The following is a 16,805-nucleotide window of genomic DNA, read 5'->3' as shown; positions in this document are numbered from 1 at the left end:
TTATGGCTCATTTACTAACTCTAAAGCCCCATACACACTATCAGTTTTCCTGCAGGTTTTTCTCTTCAGGTTTACCAAAACCATGTAGTGCAAGGGCCTGCCTGATTGCATACAAATTGAAACTCTTAGGCCGCGTACACACGGTCGTTCCAAACCGATGAGAATGGTCCGACGGGCCGTTTCCATCGGTTCACCGATGAAGTGGCCTGACGGTCTGATGTGCGTACACACCATCGTTCCAAAAAACGATTGGGTCAGAACGCGGTGACGTAAAACACACAACGTGCTGAAAAAAACGAAGTTCAATGCTTCCAAGCATGCGTCGACTTGATTCTGAGCATGCGCGGGTTTTGGACCGATGCTTCTCTGTACTAACCATCGATTTTAAAGCATGTTTTAAAATTTTGGACCGAAGGACAACAGACCGATGGGCCATACACACGGTCGGTTTGGACCGAAGAAACTGAACTTCGGTCCATTCTCATCGGCTTGGAACGACCGTGTGTACGCGGCCTTAAGGTTTGACCTCATATTAGATGGTTTTGGTAAACCTGAAGAGAAAAACCTGCAGGAAAACTGATAGTGTGTATGGGGCTTTAGGCAAAATACTGGCCAATGATTAACATGTAGTTTACAAGGCTCCACAGATAAATGCAATGTTTATACTGATGGTGTTTTGAAAATAAATATTGGCAATTATTCTGTTGTAATCGGCCTCTAGTTTCCAAGCTTGTTGTTCAATGTATGTCTCAAGAAAGGCCAACTGATCCCTTTGTTAAAGTGGAATTCAAGATTACACCTAAAGTCGGCCATATATGACATTTTAAAATCGGATTGTATAGTGTATGCACCTAAAATGTATCCTTTATAATGATTTTTAATGATTGTATGCTTCCTTTATGCACCTAAAATGAAGTAGTTGCGCTTTAGGTGCCATTAGTTGTTAATGCCACCCTAAATGCAAAAGCAAACATGCATTTTGCGTCATAAAAAAAGGTGTGACAAATGTGGCACAACGCGCAGTAAAAAAACTTGCAATTAGATTGTGTAATCTATGTACAGTTTTCTTTAGATTTACCAAGAATGTGTAATGAGGACCCACCTGAACAATGTATTTGTATCAATAAGGCAGGCCCTTACACTACGTACTGTAGCTAATGGTAGATCTAAAGGGGATTATACAATAAATATATATATATATATATATATATATATATATATATACTACTTCGCCAAAATATGCCCCTTTCTAACCAATGACACAACAAAACTCCTAATTCACTCCCTGGTCATCTCTCGCCTTGATTACTGCAACTCCCTCCTCATTGGCTTACCTCGACATACTCTATCCCCCCTTCAGTCCATCATGAATGCTGCTGCCAGACTCATCCACCTTACCAACCGCTCTGTCTTTGGTACTCCTCTCTGTCAATCCCTCCACTGGCTTCCGCTCGCCCAACTAATTAAATTCAAAATACTAACAACTACCTACAAAGCCATCCACAACTCTGCCCCCAGCTACAACACTGACCTAGTCTCTAAATACCAATCTAATTGTTCTCTTCGTTCTTCTCAAGACCTCCTGCTCTCTAGCTCTCTCATCACCTCCTCCCATGCTCGTCTCCAGGACTTTTCCAGAGCCTCGCCAAGCCTATGGAACTCCTTACCCCAATCTGTCCATCTATCTCCTTCTCTATTATCTTTTAGAGGATCCCTGAAAACCCTCCTCTTCAGAGAAGCCTACCCTACCCACACCTAACAACTGTATTTTTATTTTGTCCATCTGATCATCCCCCCCACAGCTACTACCCTTTGTTCCACTTAACTCTCCCTTCTAGACTGTAAGCTCTAACGAGCAGGGCCCTCTGATCCCTCCTGTATTGAATTGTATTGTGACTGTACTGTCTTCCCTGATGTTATAAAGCGCTGCGCAAACTGTTGGTGCTATATAAATCCTGTATAATAATAATAATATATATACGGGCATACCCCACTTTTAAAGTGGAAGTTCACCCAAAAATAAATTTCTAATAATACCTTGAGCTGACCGGTTATACTGCGAGGATGCTGTTTTTTTTTTTTTTTTTCATACATACCTTGTTAGCGGTGTTTCATCCCTCGGCTTCCGGGTATGATTCTAGTGGGGCTGGGCGTTCCTAGTTGATTGACGTTCCTCCGACCGGTGCATACTGCGCTTCACGATTTTCCGAAAGAAGCCGAACGTCGCTGCGCCGTATAGAGCGGACTCTATACGGCGCCTGCGCAGCGAGGCACGGCTTCTTTCGGAAAGTCGTGACGCGCAGTATGTGCCGGTCGGAGGAACGTCAATCAACTAGGAACGCCCAGCCCCGCTAGAATCGTACCCGGAAGCCGAGGGATGAAACACCGCTAACAAGGTATGTATGAAAAAAAATAAAAATAAACAGCTTCCTCGCAGTATAACCGGTCAGCTCAAGGTATTATTAGATATTTATTTTTGGGTGAACTTCCACTTTAAGTACACAATTGGATTTATTTACTATAGCTAGAAAGTGCAAAATCAGGCTCACTTCTGCATAGAAACCAAGGTTTTATTACCAAAGCTTAATTGTACAAGTTGGGGTTAGAAGCGCTTTCGTTTCTATGCAGAAGTGAGCCTGATTTTGCACTTTCCAGCTATAGTAAATAAACCCTATTGTGTACATAAAAGTGGGGTATGCCTGTATATATATATATATATATATATATATATATATATATATATACTGTTTATGGCCACCTTAAAGGAAGTAGTAGGAAAGTGGGTGGGAATAAAAGAGGAAGCGGTATAGCGATGAGAGAGGTGTGGTGAAAAGAGGTAAACACTCCCAATTCTATGATGCACTAAGGCAGTGCATGATAGGATATGACATTTCCTGGATGGTCACATGATGCTACAAGAAGTGATGGGCTCAGAGTTTTGAAAGAGAGGTGCAGATTCAAATCTGCCATGGACTAGATAAGTAAAAGATAAGAACACTAGAATGGCCTGAGCAGAATTTTTATGAAAATAAAAATTCTGCTGGAAATGTTGAACTTAGCCTTTAAGGTTATTCTGCTAAACATGAGCAAGTGTAGCTAAAAGTTTTACTTTCTGATTGAAAAGATAAATATGAAATATTCATATGCAATAATTTTTTACCTGTCTAAAAAAAAGTAATACATTTTTTAAATACGATTTTGTTTTAGTTCTCCAAGATTAGGTTAAAACACTATATAATTATTTTTAAAGATAATTTAATCTGCATTAATCTTCACCATTAATTACATGTCCTGTATGTGCTATACAGGCTATAGAGATTATCCATTACCCATACCTGCAGACAAACAGAGCAGAAGCTGATAGACAGATATTTAGGGCAATAATCTTTTCATGATATACCGTAATTCCTTTCACCTATCACTCTGCTAATGACTGGGGTATAAATGTATATCTATATTTCTATTGTAGGGCAGCACATCATACTTCATTGGATCAAAGCTCTCCTCCATTAAGTGGGACCTCTCCATCATATAAATGTCCTCTTCCTGGAGCACATGATTGCAAAAACGACTTTCCTTTGAGAAAAACCGGTAAAGTTTTATTTTTTAACCATAAGTGCCAAAAAAAATCTGTTTGTCCTATCAGTGTTTGTCAATGTTTACCTCAGCAGCCTGTCAGATTACTCTTAACTTAATTAATAAAGCTTAGGGCTTAATACAGTCAATGAAAGTAGTCAATGGGGGGGTATGGTCTTAAATAAAACTGATGACACTTACTAAAATGTTGTCACACTATTACGATTGTGTCTAGGGAGATTAGCTGCATTGGAGGAAGCTTGCTTGTGCCTAAGCAAATGACTGATTGCACCTCTGTCACCTCAGTTGGGAGAGGCCTACTCAGCAGTGGGTCCCACCAACAGGGGGGCACTCCTCCTCTGGTGAGTCTAACCCATATCCCTGGAAAGCAAGTACAAGTGTTAATAATGTTTAGTTAAAACCTACACTTTAACTGCTTAAAGCAGATAGCTTTAATAGGTGTGTAGTGTCACTACAGATAATTGAGTGCTTACTTCCATCAGGGTTTATGGACAACAGCAAACCTGGACCAAGCAAGTACAAGTACACACCTATTACAATCTTAATTCCCAGCAAACACGATTCCCTTCTTTCCTTTTATTTCCACTTAAACAACACCAGAAGGGAACAATTGTCTCATGTAGAGACTCTAACTTAACCCTTAATCCCAAACTGGACAATTTCCCATTGGGACACAGTTTGATAATTTCCAACAGCTACTGTCCCAATATAACCTTCATTACATACACTATTTCCTTTGTTGCTAGTGGCAGCAACAAACACTAACTTTACACACAGGCATAGACCTTTAGGCCCCGTACACACGATAGAATCCATCCGCAGATAAATCCCAGCAAATGGGTTTCTGCGGATAGATCCTATGGTGTGTACACGCCAGCGGATCTGTTTCCGCGGAGAAATCTCCTCTGGGATGGATTCCAGCAGATCGGATATTTGCTGTGATGCACAACAAATCCATCTACTGGAATCCATTCCAACGGATGGATCCGCTCGTCTGTACAGACTTACCGGATCCATTCGTCCAAAGGGATTCCCCGCACGCGTCGTAATGATTTGACGCATGCGTGGAATTCCTTATATGACAGCGTCGCGCCCGTCGCCGCGTCATAATCGCGGCGACGGCGCGACACGTCATCGCCAGAGGATTTCCGCGCGGATTTCAATGCGATGGTGTGTACACTCCATCGCATAGAAATCTGCGGAAATCTTTGAGAGGATTTATCCGTGGAAACGGTCCGCTGGACCGTATCTGCGGATAAATCCTCTCGTGTGTATGGGGCCTTACTTACCCCACACAGACACTTGAACAGTCAATGAACAGACCTACAAACATGCTCTCCTTTTATGGTTATATTTATCACGTAGCCTATGAAGGTTGAAATGGAACCTTGAAAAATTCAATAGTATTTTCTATTTGTATGTGCTGATGTTATCAATACTTTCATGCAATGGGCTTGTAGAGTCAATTTGACATTACACTAATGGTATGTATATGTGGGTTTCCACCTGCATTTTCTGTCCTGTACTTGCTAAAACTATCAATAAAAACTATTGAACAAGAAAGCGACCACTTTAGTTTTGCAGTTCAGCTTCACCAAAATTAAATCTGACTAAAGGAGGTAGGAAACTGCATCCTCACACTTTGCCAAATTTCGATCAGTGTGTGGCTGTCCCTGCTTGACCAAAGTTGATCATTTGATTGACTTCTGTTGAATCGTCATGCTGGAAAACTTTTCTTGAGGAGTGATTCAACTGTCAGAATACAATGTCCTGGGGTTGGGGGACTCCTTCATCCACCTCATTTTTGCCCGTTGGCTGAAAAAAAAAAGATCCATCTATGGCCAGCTTAATTAAAATGTTTCCAGAACAGGTGTTCCTATTTGAAGATTCATCCGCACCTTATGTTCTGGTGACAACTCTAAAACATTGGATTTTCCAATACTTTTTGTCTTGGTGACAATGGTATGGAGTACAAATAGGGGGGTCAATTTAGATGGGTCCAAATAGAGGGTTCCATTTCTGCAATGGAGACATAGAAATAAATAAAACATTGACAGAGGTTCTCACCCTTCCCTGCTAAATCCAAAACTAAAAAAAAAAAAGTTTTGACTTTACATACACTTTAAGCTAACCTTGCATATGTTATGTTTGCTTATGAGGTTACGTAAGTGAAACATTCAGCAATAGTGTCACGGTCTTATTTCAGTGGGGAATGCCTTCTTTGGACGGCAAAATAACTCCATGTTACCGAGCATCTCTTAGTAAACACATAGATGATATCATTGTTCTTTGATGTCCAGCACAGAAAAAGTCCTGATTGTTGCTTTATGTTCCAAAGGGAATCCAATGCTGTCCCAGCTTATAGTTTCTGACAGACTTCAAGATTGCATCAAGTGAGACTTTCTGAACCCCTGCTGAGAACATGAATAGGTGTAGACATCCCTGTGCCTTGAAATACAGCTAAGCAAGGTCTAGTGATGTTTAATGAAAGTGGCATTTGAAAGGAATACAGGTCTCACATGCAAGTCTTATCAGAATCAGAGAGTTAAGAATTTGCCCTTCAAGTTTACCTTGTGTCCATTTATATTAGATATAAATTGGCTGATATTTTAAACAGATGAAACTGAGTAGACACTGCAGATTAATCCTGAAAGATGATTGCTCGTAGTTTCCATTATGTTGGGTAAATACGTGGGCAGGGAGGACCTCTGCATTCCAGCTGTGAGACTGATTACCTAGCAGATACATGTACTATTAACCAGTGTTCCTCCTAAAGGACTCCCGGAGAGTGTGGTTTGTTACAGTTGGCCACCAATTACAAATATTACATGGCTTATTTCCTTTAAACAAGATTGTTCAAACAGTGTAATATAAAGTAACTATTCATCTTTTAAAGAGTAGAATATGTAAGTATTGAGAAATTAAAATAAATACACCGGGGACATTCATATAGACAGCCACCTAAATAAATCATGCAAAAACCAAGACATTAGAAAAGCATGTACAAAAATGTGGTTTATTTAAAAGAATACCCTCACAACTTGTATTCTTTTATACGATGGTCATACACCAGAACATGTAACTAGTGCTACAATGTATTCAAGTGTAGAAAGTAGCTGTTCCTAAGAATCTGAGATAATGACCTCTGTGTAGCAGTAAGATATCAATAGATCTGATTGGAGAAAACTGAAGCACAAATAGAGCAATTGCCTAGCAGCTTATCAGATTGAATATTTCATTCTAGATTGTACGTTTTAATCAGCAGGACCCTCTGATTCCTCCTGTATTGAATTGTATTGTAACTGTACTGTCTGCCCTCATGTTGTATAGTGCTGCGCAAACTGTTGATGCTATATAAATCCTGTATAATAATAATAATGGTCTAACATTATTAGTTACTATACATTATTAGTTACTATGCGAAATTGATTACTATACATTTTTAATAACTAAACCCTATAATCTGAATTATCTTGGTTCTGATGAACTTGTATCTTCTTACACAGATATACTTTTCAGGATGAGACCATGTCACCTTTTTTTTGTAAGCAGCAGCTTTTGATATAACTACAATTCAGTTATATTTAGAATAATTTTGTCCAGGTAGGGAAGATTGGATAGTTTGGGCTATGATTGTATACTAATGGGTGTATGCGTGAGACTGAACACTTCAAAGTATTAAAGTGGTATTAAAAGACCACTAAAACTTTGAGAGCAGTCTTATTGGAATTAAGTGGTTACTGAAACATGATAATCTTACTGCAATGCCTAACAGTAGATTAGTCAATTAGCATTTAAAGTATATCAGGATCATACTTTGCCTATTATTATCTGTTCACAATAGTCACTTAGAGTCACTTCAGTCACCAGTAAATCCCAATCTTTGCAAAGCGGAAATGTTATACTGGGGCAGTTGACGTCTGTTAATATCCAAGGAAAATATTACAATTCTAAATTATATTATGTTCTATGATACCTATATTTCATTGAGAGCGTATTTATATAAATTGAATGTCAGTTTAAAAACTCTTTTCTTACTGGGCATTAGACATGTGCATTAGTTTTCGTCTGAATACATTTTCGTCCGAATTTTAGCTATTTTCGTTATTGTTTTAACAAACAAAAACAAAAGTGCAGAATACGAAAACTGAAAGTTTCGACATAAACCAAATGCTTTATTTTCGTTTTCGTTGGTCGAATGTGCCTAACCTTAACTCTATTAGTCCAAAATTATTCTACATAGAGAGAAAAGATTAGATATTATAGGGAGAAAAGATTCGACATTATAGAGAGAAAAGATTCGACATTATAGAGAGAAAAGATTCGACATTATAGAGAGAAAAGATCACTGCTGGAAATGGGTGGGGGAAGTAAAATAAAAATAATGATGATGATGAATATTATTTGCTGATTGTAACCAAAGAGGATGAGCAGTAAAATAGCTAGAACTAACTTGAAAATTCAACATGAACGACCAAGATTCGACAAAGCATCGAAAAACATACAAACATACAAACGTCGAATCTGCCATTGAATACTTATGGTGTCTGTCGAATGTTCAAAGAAAATTTGACAGAGCAGCTAAACTGTACGACGCCGCAATCGTACATTTCTTGTCAAATGCTCGGACCATAGGCTATAGAAAAATTCTAATGTTGGTTGACTATTATTAATAATTAATAAATATAATTATAATTATATTAAATATAATTATTATTAGTCATATAACATTAGATATCTTCTATAGCTTGTAGGCGGAACATTCAACCGGAAATGTACGATTCGACGTACAGTTTCGCTGCTCCGTCGAATCTTCTTTGAACATAAGTATTCAATGTCAGATTCAACCTTAATTCATTCGGATTTTTGGACTAATGCAATTTCTAAGGAAAAACAAAATAAATAAAAACGAATTTCGGGAGTAACTAAATAAATATATTTTTCAGACGAAAACGAAATTCCGAAACAAAATATTTCAGTGTGCAGATGTCGAGTGGGCATGAAGGATATAAACCCATTCTGTGCTCAGGAAGATGTTCAGAAAACCTTCACGTAAGCTCTTTTCATAAGGGTTAGTTGTGAAGGATCACTCCTGCATCGGGTGGTGACTGACTATAAAACTGACTATCATTAGGTCATCAACCCCGGACATGCATTTATAACTTTCAGGCTGTACAGATCTTTGCTAATTTACAGACAACATCCAAGGTTCTCTGGTCCCTCTACTTAGTTATACTCCACATTTTGTAAGTGGGGTAAAATTCTGCAGACCCTTTAGTAAATCATCTTCATACCTTAAAAATTAAGAAAGTTATTAAATAAATCCAAAGTATGTACATGGAAACTGAACAACACTGGTTACATTATGTTGTGTAACCAGAACATGAACTACTGTGCAAATGAGGCAGATGAAACTATTTCCCAATACATTATTCAAAAGCCATGTTTCTCCTCTTGTATATGAATTAGGGATTCCTAACATAATGCTTACAGAATGTATATTCTGTGGGGTTAATGATTCATTAGCTGTACCATATTTCATTAATTAAAGTGACAGTTTAACAACATGCAGGAATACCCTGTTTACCTATTAAATCACAATAAGAACAATGGAGTTAATTCTAGCCCTTTAGCTATATAACCCTTATGTTTTTATGCTAGCTCGATCAGGAAAAGAAACAGGAACCCCGACACGAGTCAGATGACCCCTTGCTCATTTTGGTAACCAACAGTCTATGCTGTAGGCTCCAGGAACAATAAGGGACTGTCTCTCTGCCCTGGCCATAGGACAGACAATGATGGCTCAAGTGGGTTTACAGTGATGGACAGGCAGGCATTTGTAACCTTTGCCACTGAGGTTAAGCCTTTTTTTCCTGTGCCCATGGGCAATACAAGATCAATCTTACCTATACTGAGTATGGATCTTGACCCACTTTATTGAGACCATTTTGTTGATTACCACATGTAGATATAAGATTTAAACATAAAGTCGTGTATTAAAGATACCTGCTTTTCAGGCTTCTAACAACTTCTATCTAATAGTGCCAATATTTTAGTCCCTGTCTATTTTTGCTATACTCATTTTTGTTATAAGGTTATTACTTGTACTATGCTGATGGCTTGAAGATCTGTAGATTTTTACTTAGATACACATTGAACGTTAAAATCTGTACAGTAGACTGTTAGCAGTTCAGTAAAGAAACTTTAAAATTGAAAGTGCAACTTTAAATGAAAAATATGCCCAAGCCCCCCATACCCCCCTCCTCACAAGCGTTTGCATCAGAAAATTGTCTTTATGTATATATGTATTTGCCATATCTCAGATTAAGGAAGAAATACATTTTAACTACCCTTTCGAATGGTGTGGATAGAAGGTGCTGATCCAAAGGTGGGCTTTTTAAACAACCAAATGCTGAAGCCAGTTTTTTAAATAAAGAAATTCTATCCCAGCATCCAACTAACTCCCTTGAGTCTATTTTCATCCTTATTTGCAAGCCCTGAATAGGGGAGAGTTTTGTGACCTCTGAAATGCATTGGTTTGTTATCTTGACGTTTAATGAGGAACACTACAGGATTTCAAAACTATTGGCGCGGCCCTTTTGTTTTTCTAAACTTTTTTACTGACCCTGGCTTCTCAGGTTAGCATAGCCATTACTTTTTTAGTGGTGATCTTTCCATCTTGAGCCTGGCACATGAAGAGGATGGCTGGCAACTATATAGAATTAGTGTTGAGCAGAATATGCCATATTCGATTTCGCGATATATCTCGAATATATATTCGAATATTCGAGATATATTCGCTAAATTCGAATATTCGTGATATTTTATCGAAATTAATTGAATGCGATTTTTCGCTATTGCGAATGCGAAAATAATTGCGATTTTTTTAATAACTGCGGTAGGAGCGCTCTGATTGGCTTAGAATATTCGTGATATTTTATCGAAATATCGCAACATGCGAATGCGATATTTATTGCGCAATTTCGAGATATGCTGGAGGAGCGCTCTGATTGGCTCAGAATATTCGTGATATTTTATCGAAATATCGCAACATGCGAATGCGATATTTATTGCGCAATTTCGAGATATGCTGGAGGAGCGCTCTGATTGGCTCAGAATATTCGTGATATTTTATCGAAATATCGCAACATGCGAATGCGATATTTATTGCGCAATTTCGAGATATGCTGGAGGAGCGCTCTGATTGGCTCAGAATATTCCTGATATTTTATCGAAATATCGCAACATGCGAATGCGATATTTATTGCGCAATTTCGAGATATGCTGGAGGAGCGCTCTGATTGGCTCAGAATATTCCTGATATTTTATCGAAATATCGCAACATGCGAATGCGAAATTTATTGCAGATATTTCGAAAACTGCTGTAGCAGCACTCTGAAATCGAATATGTATGATATTTTAACCAAAATACATATTGCGATTGCGATTTTTCGATCGCGCATGCGCAATTGCGCGAACAACACGCGACCATTTCCTGGAGCCTTGCCAGTTTCCAACTTATGATCGCAGCGCAATCACACAGCAACATGGTTGGAAGCAATTTCACTAAGTCTGAGGAAAAGTTGCTGATTTGTGTAAGTATTTTGACCAGTGTTATTTCATCATCTTCAACTGCATTTTAGTCTAGTTTAAAAGTTAGTATATATGATCAGATATTAGTATTTCACAAAAAATGTGTCTCCTGCTTTTACAAAACTACAAGTCCCAGCATGCCTGGACAGCTGCAGACACCCTGGTTGTCAAATTTGTATTTAGGCACTTTTACTTGTTATTTAGCATAATGAATTTAACATTTTATTGGACATAGGACGTATGCGAACGTCCTGACTTCAGTGTCCTCAAGGCCCAAGGACGTTCGAATACATATTGCCCTTTAGATGTTGCAGAACTACAACTTCCAGCATGCCTGGGAATGCTGGCACTTCTAGTATTGTAAGTTCTGCAGGCCCACATTTTTCAGGCCTTTATGCACGGGTCTCTAAACTGTGGCACCCTAGATGCAGCAAAAGTAAAATTCTTAGCATGCACTGACAGACCGTGGCTGATGGGAGTAGTAGTTTTGCAACAGCTGGAGGTGGACTGGTCTTGAAACCCAGAGTTAGGTAACAAACCCGTAGTGTTTTGCAACCATTCTGCCTCCAGCTGGTTATTTTCTGTTGAAAAGCCTGTGGCGAGCAAAACACAACCCAAAAACTCCACCCGGTGCAAGGAAAAATTTGCACACACCTAAAGAGTGACATCACAAAAAACTGCGACGGTTGCATACGTCAGTGGTCCTCCGAAAAGGTCCCGTCTCTGACCCCCCGGGGCGTTAGGCTCCTAGGCTCCTGACAGGGAAAAGAGTTACTGTGGTCCATACAGCCGAAGCCATATGGACCCATCTCGGTCCAAGCAGCGCAATCAACACGCGAACAACACGCGACCATTTCCTGGAGCCTTGCCAGTTTCCAACTTATGATCGCAGCGCAATCACACAGCAACATGGTTGGAAGCAATTTCACTAAGTCTGAGGAAAAGTTGCTGATTTGTGTAAGTATTTTGACCACTGTTATTTCATCATCTTCAACTGCATTTAAGTCTAGTTTAAAAGTTAGTATATATGATCAGATATTAGTATTTAACCAAAAATGTGTCTCCTGCTTTTACAAAACTACAAGTCCCAGCCCAGCCCAGCATTTTAGTCTAGTTTAAAAGTTAGTATATATGATCATATATTAGTATTTCACAAAAAATGTGTCTCCTGCTTTTACAAAACTACAAGTCCCAGCATGCCTGGACAGCTGCAGACACCCTGGTTGGCAAATGTGTATTTAGGCACTTTTCCTTGTTATTTAGCATAATGAATTTAAAAATTTTTTGGACATAGGACGTATGCGAACGTCCTGACTTCAGTGTCCTCAAGGCCCAAGGACGTTCGAATACATATTGCCCTTTAGATGTTGCAGAACTACAACTTCCAGCATGCCTGGGAATGCTGGCACTTCTAGTATTGTAAGTTCTGCAGGCCCCCATTTTTCAGGCCTTTATGCACGGGTCTCTAAACTGTGGCACCCTAGATGCAGCAAAAGTAAAATTCTTAGCATGCACTGACAGACCGTGGCTGATGGGAGTAGTAGTTTTGCAACAGCTGGAGGTGGACTGGTCTTGAAACCCAGAGTTAAGTAACAAACACGTAGTGTTTTGCAACCATTCTGCCTCCAGCTGTTTTTTTCCTGTTGAAAAGCCTGTGGCGTGCAAAACACAACCCAAAAACTCCACCCGGATGCAGTGAAAAATGTGCACACACCTAAAGAGTGACATCACAAAAAACTGCGACGGGTACATACGTCAGTGGTCCTCCGAAAAAGGTCCCGTCTCTGACCCCCCGGGGCGTTAGGCTCCTGACAGGGAAAAGAGTTAGCAACGCATATCTCCCCTATACGTGTATCCTGTGTTGTTAATAATATATTCATAATTATGCAAATGATAATGGCTGCTATATTTATGCAAAAAAGGTGGCGACCGAAATGGCAGGATATAAAATCTTTCATGTTACCCCTGTCATTGATTAATAAGGCGAGAATGCTTCCAATTGTTGAATAGCATACATTTACGTCATATATCCATAAGGCTGTCAACAGAAGTATTACAATATACTTTGTTCTTCATCTTGCAGAAGTTCCTGGAAACAGGATACGATGAGCTGCGGAGGCAGCCAGAGAAAAGGGCTGTGGTCAGCGCCCTAATCGCTGACTTTGGCGGCCAACATGACCACAAGGCCATTGTTAAGAAGTGGTCTGACCTGAAGAGGCGCCAAATGGTTCATGTCAGACGTCTTCGGGCTAAATATCATCCAGGTAAGTTATTGTTGACAGTTATGTTTTTTTTAAAAAAAGTGTATTTTGTGCGTGAACTCGAAAGAGAGAGGAGCCGGCCTGCAGGAGTTGGGAGGCCTCCCCCAGAGGCAATCTGCCACCTTTCTCCATGCCCCGGTTGGCAATGGCGGGTGTGAGGGGGTCCTCCCAACCCAACCTCGCATAGCACACCCACCAGGGGCGGGGCTGAGACCACCAAACTCAATTCACAGGTAGCCGAGAGCGGGATCCGAACCCCTAGCTGCAGAGGTGAATCAGTTGTCAGTGCAGTGGCAATCGCGTGGAGCCACCGCAGCTCCTTTGGTGACAGTTATGTAAGGTCATATGTAATTCATGTAAGGTCAGATGTTGTTAACCAAGATGCCATGTTGTGCTAACATATATCACCACCGGCCAAGGTATTCATAGTACTGTTGAAAAAAGACATGGGGCAGCAGACAGGAACACAGAAGTTATGTGGGAACATAATTTTCCCATTGCTTTGCATGGGACTTTAAAGAAAAACCCCGACCATGGCAAGTGGGGGTGGGTAAGGTTTAAACCACCTATCCTATGTTTGTGGCTGACATATAAGTAACCTGTGTGCCAAGTTTCATATAAATATCTTTAGCCGTTTGTACGTGATGCTGGAACATACATACATACATACATACATACATACATACATTTATGCACACACACACGTTGAGTTTTATATATATAGATTACCACTAAATTCCTGTGTTAGGAGTGGGGTTGTTATAGTAATCCCGTGTGCTCCATCAGGCCCTTTTTTTAACATGAGATGGTCTGAACAAAACAAAGTAGACAAAAACAGCTCATTTTAACATGGTTGCATCCCAGCTCACGCTCAGTCCCCTGTAGTGCCCACAAGACCCTTTAATATAACATTGTCCCATTGGTTAACTGTCTATATAAATCAATTTGTATTCATATACAATACAGCAGAGTACACAGAATTTGCATACGTCATTAGAAAACATTTTTATAATATATGAACATTGTGTTATTATAGGAGCTCCAATGCCAGTTATCCGCGCCAAGCGCAGAAGGCGCCAGGCCGATGAGGAGGAGGAGGAGGATGCGGCAGAGGAGGATGCGGCAGAGGAGGAGATGGATGAAGAGGAGCAGCCAGGGCCCTCCCACTCCCCAACCCCAGCTCCTGCTGAGGAGCAAGCTGAGGAGCTTCCCCCCCCCACCACCCCAACTTCTCAAGCAGAAGAGCAGGAGGAAGAGAGCGGTCCTGTGAGCCTCGCTCAGGAAGGTAAATATGTGCACAATGATTAATAACATTTCAACAATAAAATGTAGATATAAAAATGGACAACATATAAAGCGCACCTGTCAGATTGTAGAACCATAATATGGTATTGATGCTAGAAGTATACAGGTAGTGCATAATTATTAAGCAAGTAGTATTTTTGAGGATTCATTTTATTATTGAACAACAACCATGTTCTCAATGAACCCCAAAAACTCATTAATATCAAAGCTGAATTTTTTTGGAAGTAGTTTTTAGTTTGTTTTTAGTGTTAGTTATTTTCGGGGGATATCTGTGTGTGCAGGTGACTACTATTACTGTGCAGAATTTTTAGGCAACTTAACCAAAAAATAAATATATACCCATTTCAATGATTTATTTTTAAAAGTGAAACCAATATAACATCTCAACATTCACAAATACACATTTCTGACATTTAAAAACAAAACAAAAACAAATCAGTGACCAATATAGCCACCTTTCTTTGCAAGGACACTCGAAAGCCTGACATCCATGGATTCTGTCAGTGTTTTGATCTGTTCACCATCAACATTGCGTGCAGCAGCAACCACAGCCAGACACTGTTCAGAGAGGTGTACTGTTTTCCCTCCTTGTAAATCCCACATTTGATGATGGACCACAGGTTCTCAATGGGGTTCAGATCAGGTGAACAAGGAGGCCATGTCATTACTTTTTTTTATTTAATACCCTTTCTTGCCAGCCACGCTGTGGAGTACTTTGACACGTGTGATGGAGCATTGTCCTGCATGAAAATCATGTTTTTCTTGAAGGATGGTGACTTTTTCCTGTACCACTGCTTGAAGAAGGTCTCTTCCATAATCTGGCAGTAGGACTGGGAGTTCAGCTTGACTCCATCCTCAATCCGAAAAGGCCCCACAAGCTCATCTTTGATGATACCAGCCCAAACCAGTACTCCACCACCACCTTGCTGGCGTCTGAGTCGGACTGGAGCTCCCTGCACTTTACCAATCCAGCCACGGGCTCTTCCATCTGGCCCATCAAGACTCACTCTCATTTCAGCAGTCCATAAAACCTTAGAAAAATCTTTCTTGAGATATTTATTGGCACAGTCTTGACATTGCAGCTTGTGTGTCTTGTTCAGTGGTCATCGTCTTTCAGCCTTTCTTACCTTGGCCATGTCTCTGGGTATTGCACACCTTGTGCTTTTGGGCACCCCAGTGATGTTGCAGCTCTGAAATATGGCCAATCTTGTGGCAAGTGGCATCTTGGCAGCTGCACGCTTAACTTTTCTCAGTTCATGGGCAGTTATTTTGCACCTTTGTTTTTCCACACGCTTCTTTTGTTTGATGATCACGCTTCAGAAGCTTTGCAACTTTAAGAGTGCTGCATCCCTCTGCTAGATATCTCTCTATTTTGGACTTTTCAGAGTCTGTCAAATCCTTCTTTTGGCCCATTTTGACAAAGAAAAGGAAATTGACTAATAATTATGCACACCTGATATAGAGTGTTGATGTCATTAGACCACACACCTTCTCATTACAGAGTTGTACATTACCTAATATGCCTAATCTGTAGTAGGCTTTCGAGCCTATACAACTTGGAGTAAGACAACATGCATAAAGAGGATGATGTGGTCCAAATACTCATTTGCCTAATAATTCTGCACTCCCGGGATGTGTTAGACACATAACAAGTGTATACACATGATAATGATTGATTAATAAGCAAAAAAAAAATTTTATTTATTTGGTAACGTTATTTTAAATCCAATTTTTTTTTTTATTATATCCTAACAGTATCAGGAAAGATGAGGAGGCAGACCGCGCTCATAAAGACAACCCACCAGAGGATCCAGGCAAATCAGCGCCAGATCCGCTACCTTATTCAGCAAAATGTGCTGCTGGAGCAGCAGCAATTAAAAAATATTGAGAAGCTGGAGCGCCTTCAGAAGCTCAATCAGAGTTATATCTGAAATTATGTTTTTATTAATAAATATTATTTTTTGGAAATGTTTCATTTCTTTTTGAGATAGATTTGTAGGTTTTTCAACACATCTAACTTAACATCAAACAAATCAACATCAACACATT

General features: G+C 39.7%; 1 protein-coding gene across 3 annotated transcripts in view; it reads left to right on the top strand.

The window, feature by feature from the left end:
• HDAC9 (histone deacetylase 9) overlaps positions 1 to 16,805 on the top strand; it is an 821,625-nt gene that overhangs the window by 557,911 nt on the left and 246,909 nt on the right. For all 3 annotated transcript variants that reach the window (XM_040352828.1, XM_040352826.1, XM_040352829.1), the window contains exon 7: positions 3,470 to 3,591. In XM_040352828.1, coding sequence (XP_040208762.1) covers positions 3,470 to 3,591 — 122 coding nt within the window. The remainder of the gene's footprint in view (positions 1 to 3,469; positions 3,592 to 16,805) is intronic.

Source organism: Rana temporaria, chromosome 5, assembly GCF_905171775.1.
Source record: "Rana temporaria chromosome 5, aRanTem1.1, whole genome shotgun sequence".
Lineage (NCBI taxonomy): Eukaryota > Metazoa > Chordata > Amphibia > Anura > Ranidae > Rana > Rana temporaria.
This window is presented reverse-complemented; position numbering and strand designations above follow the sequence as displayed.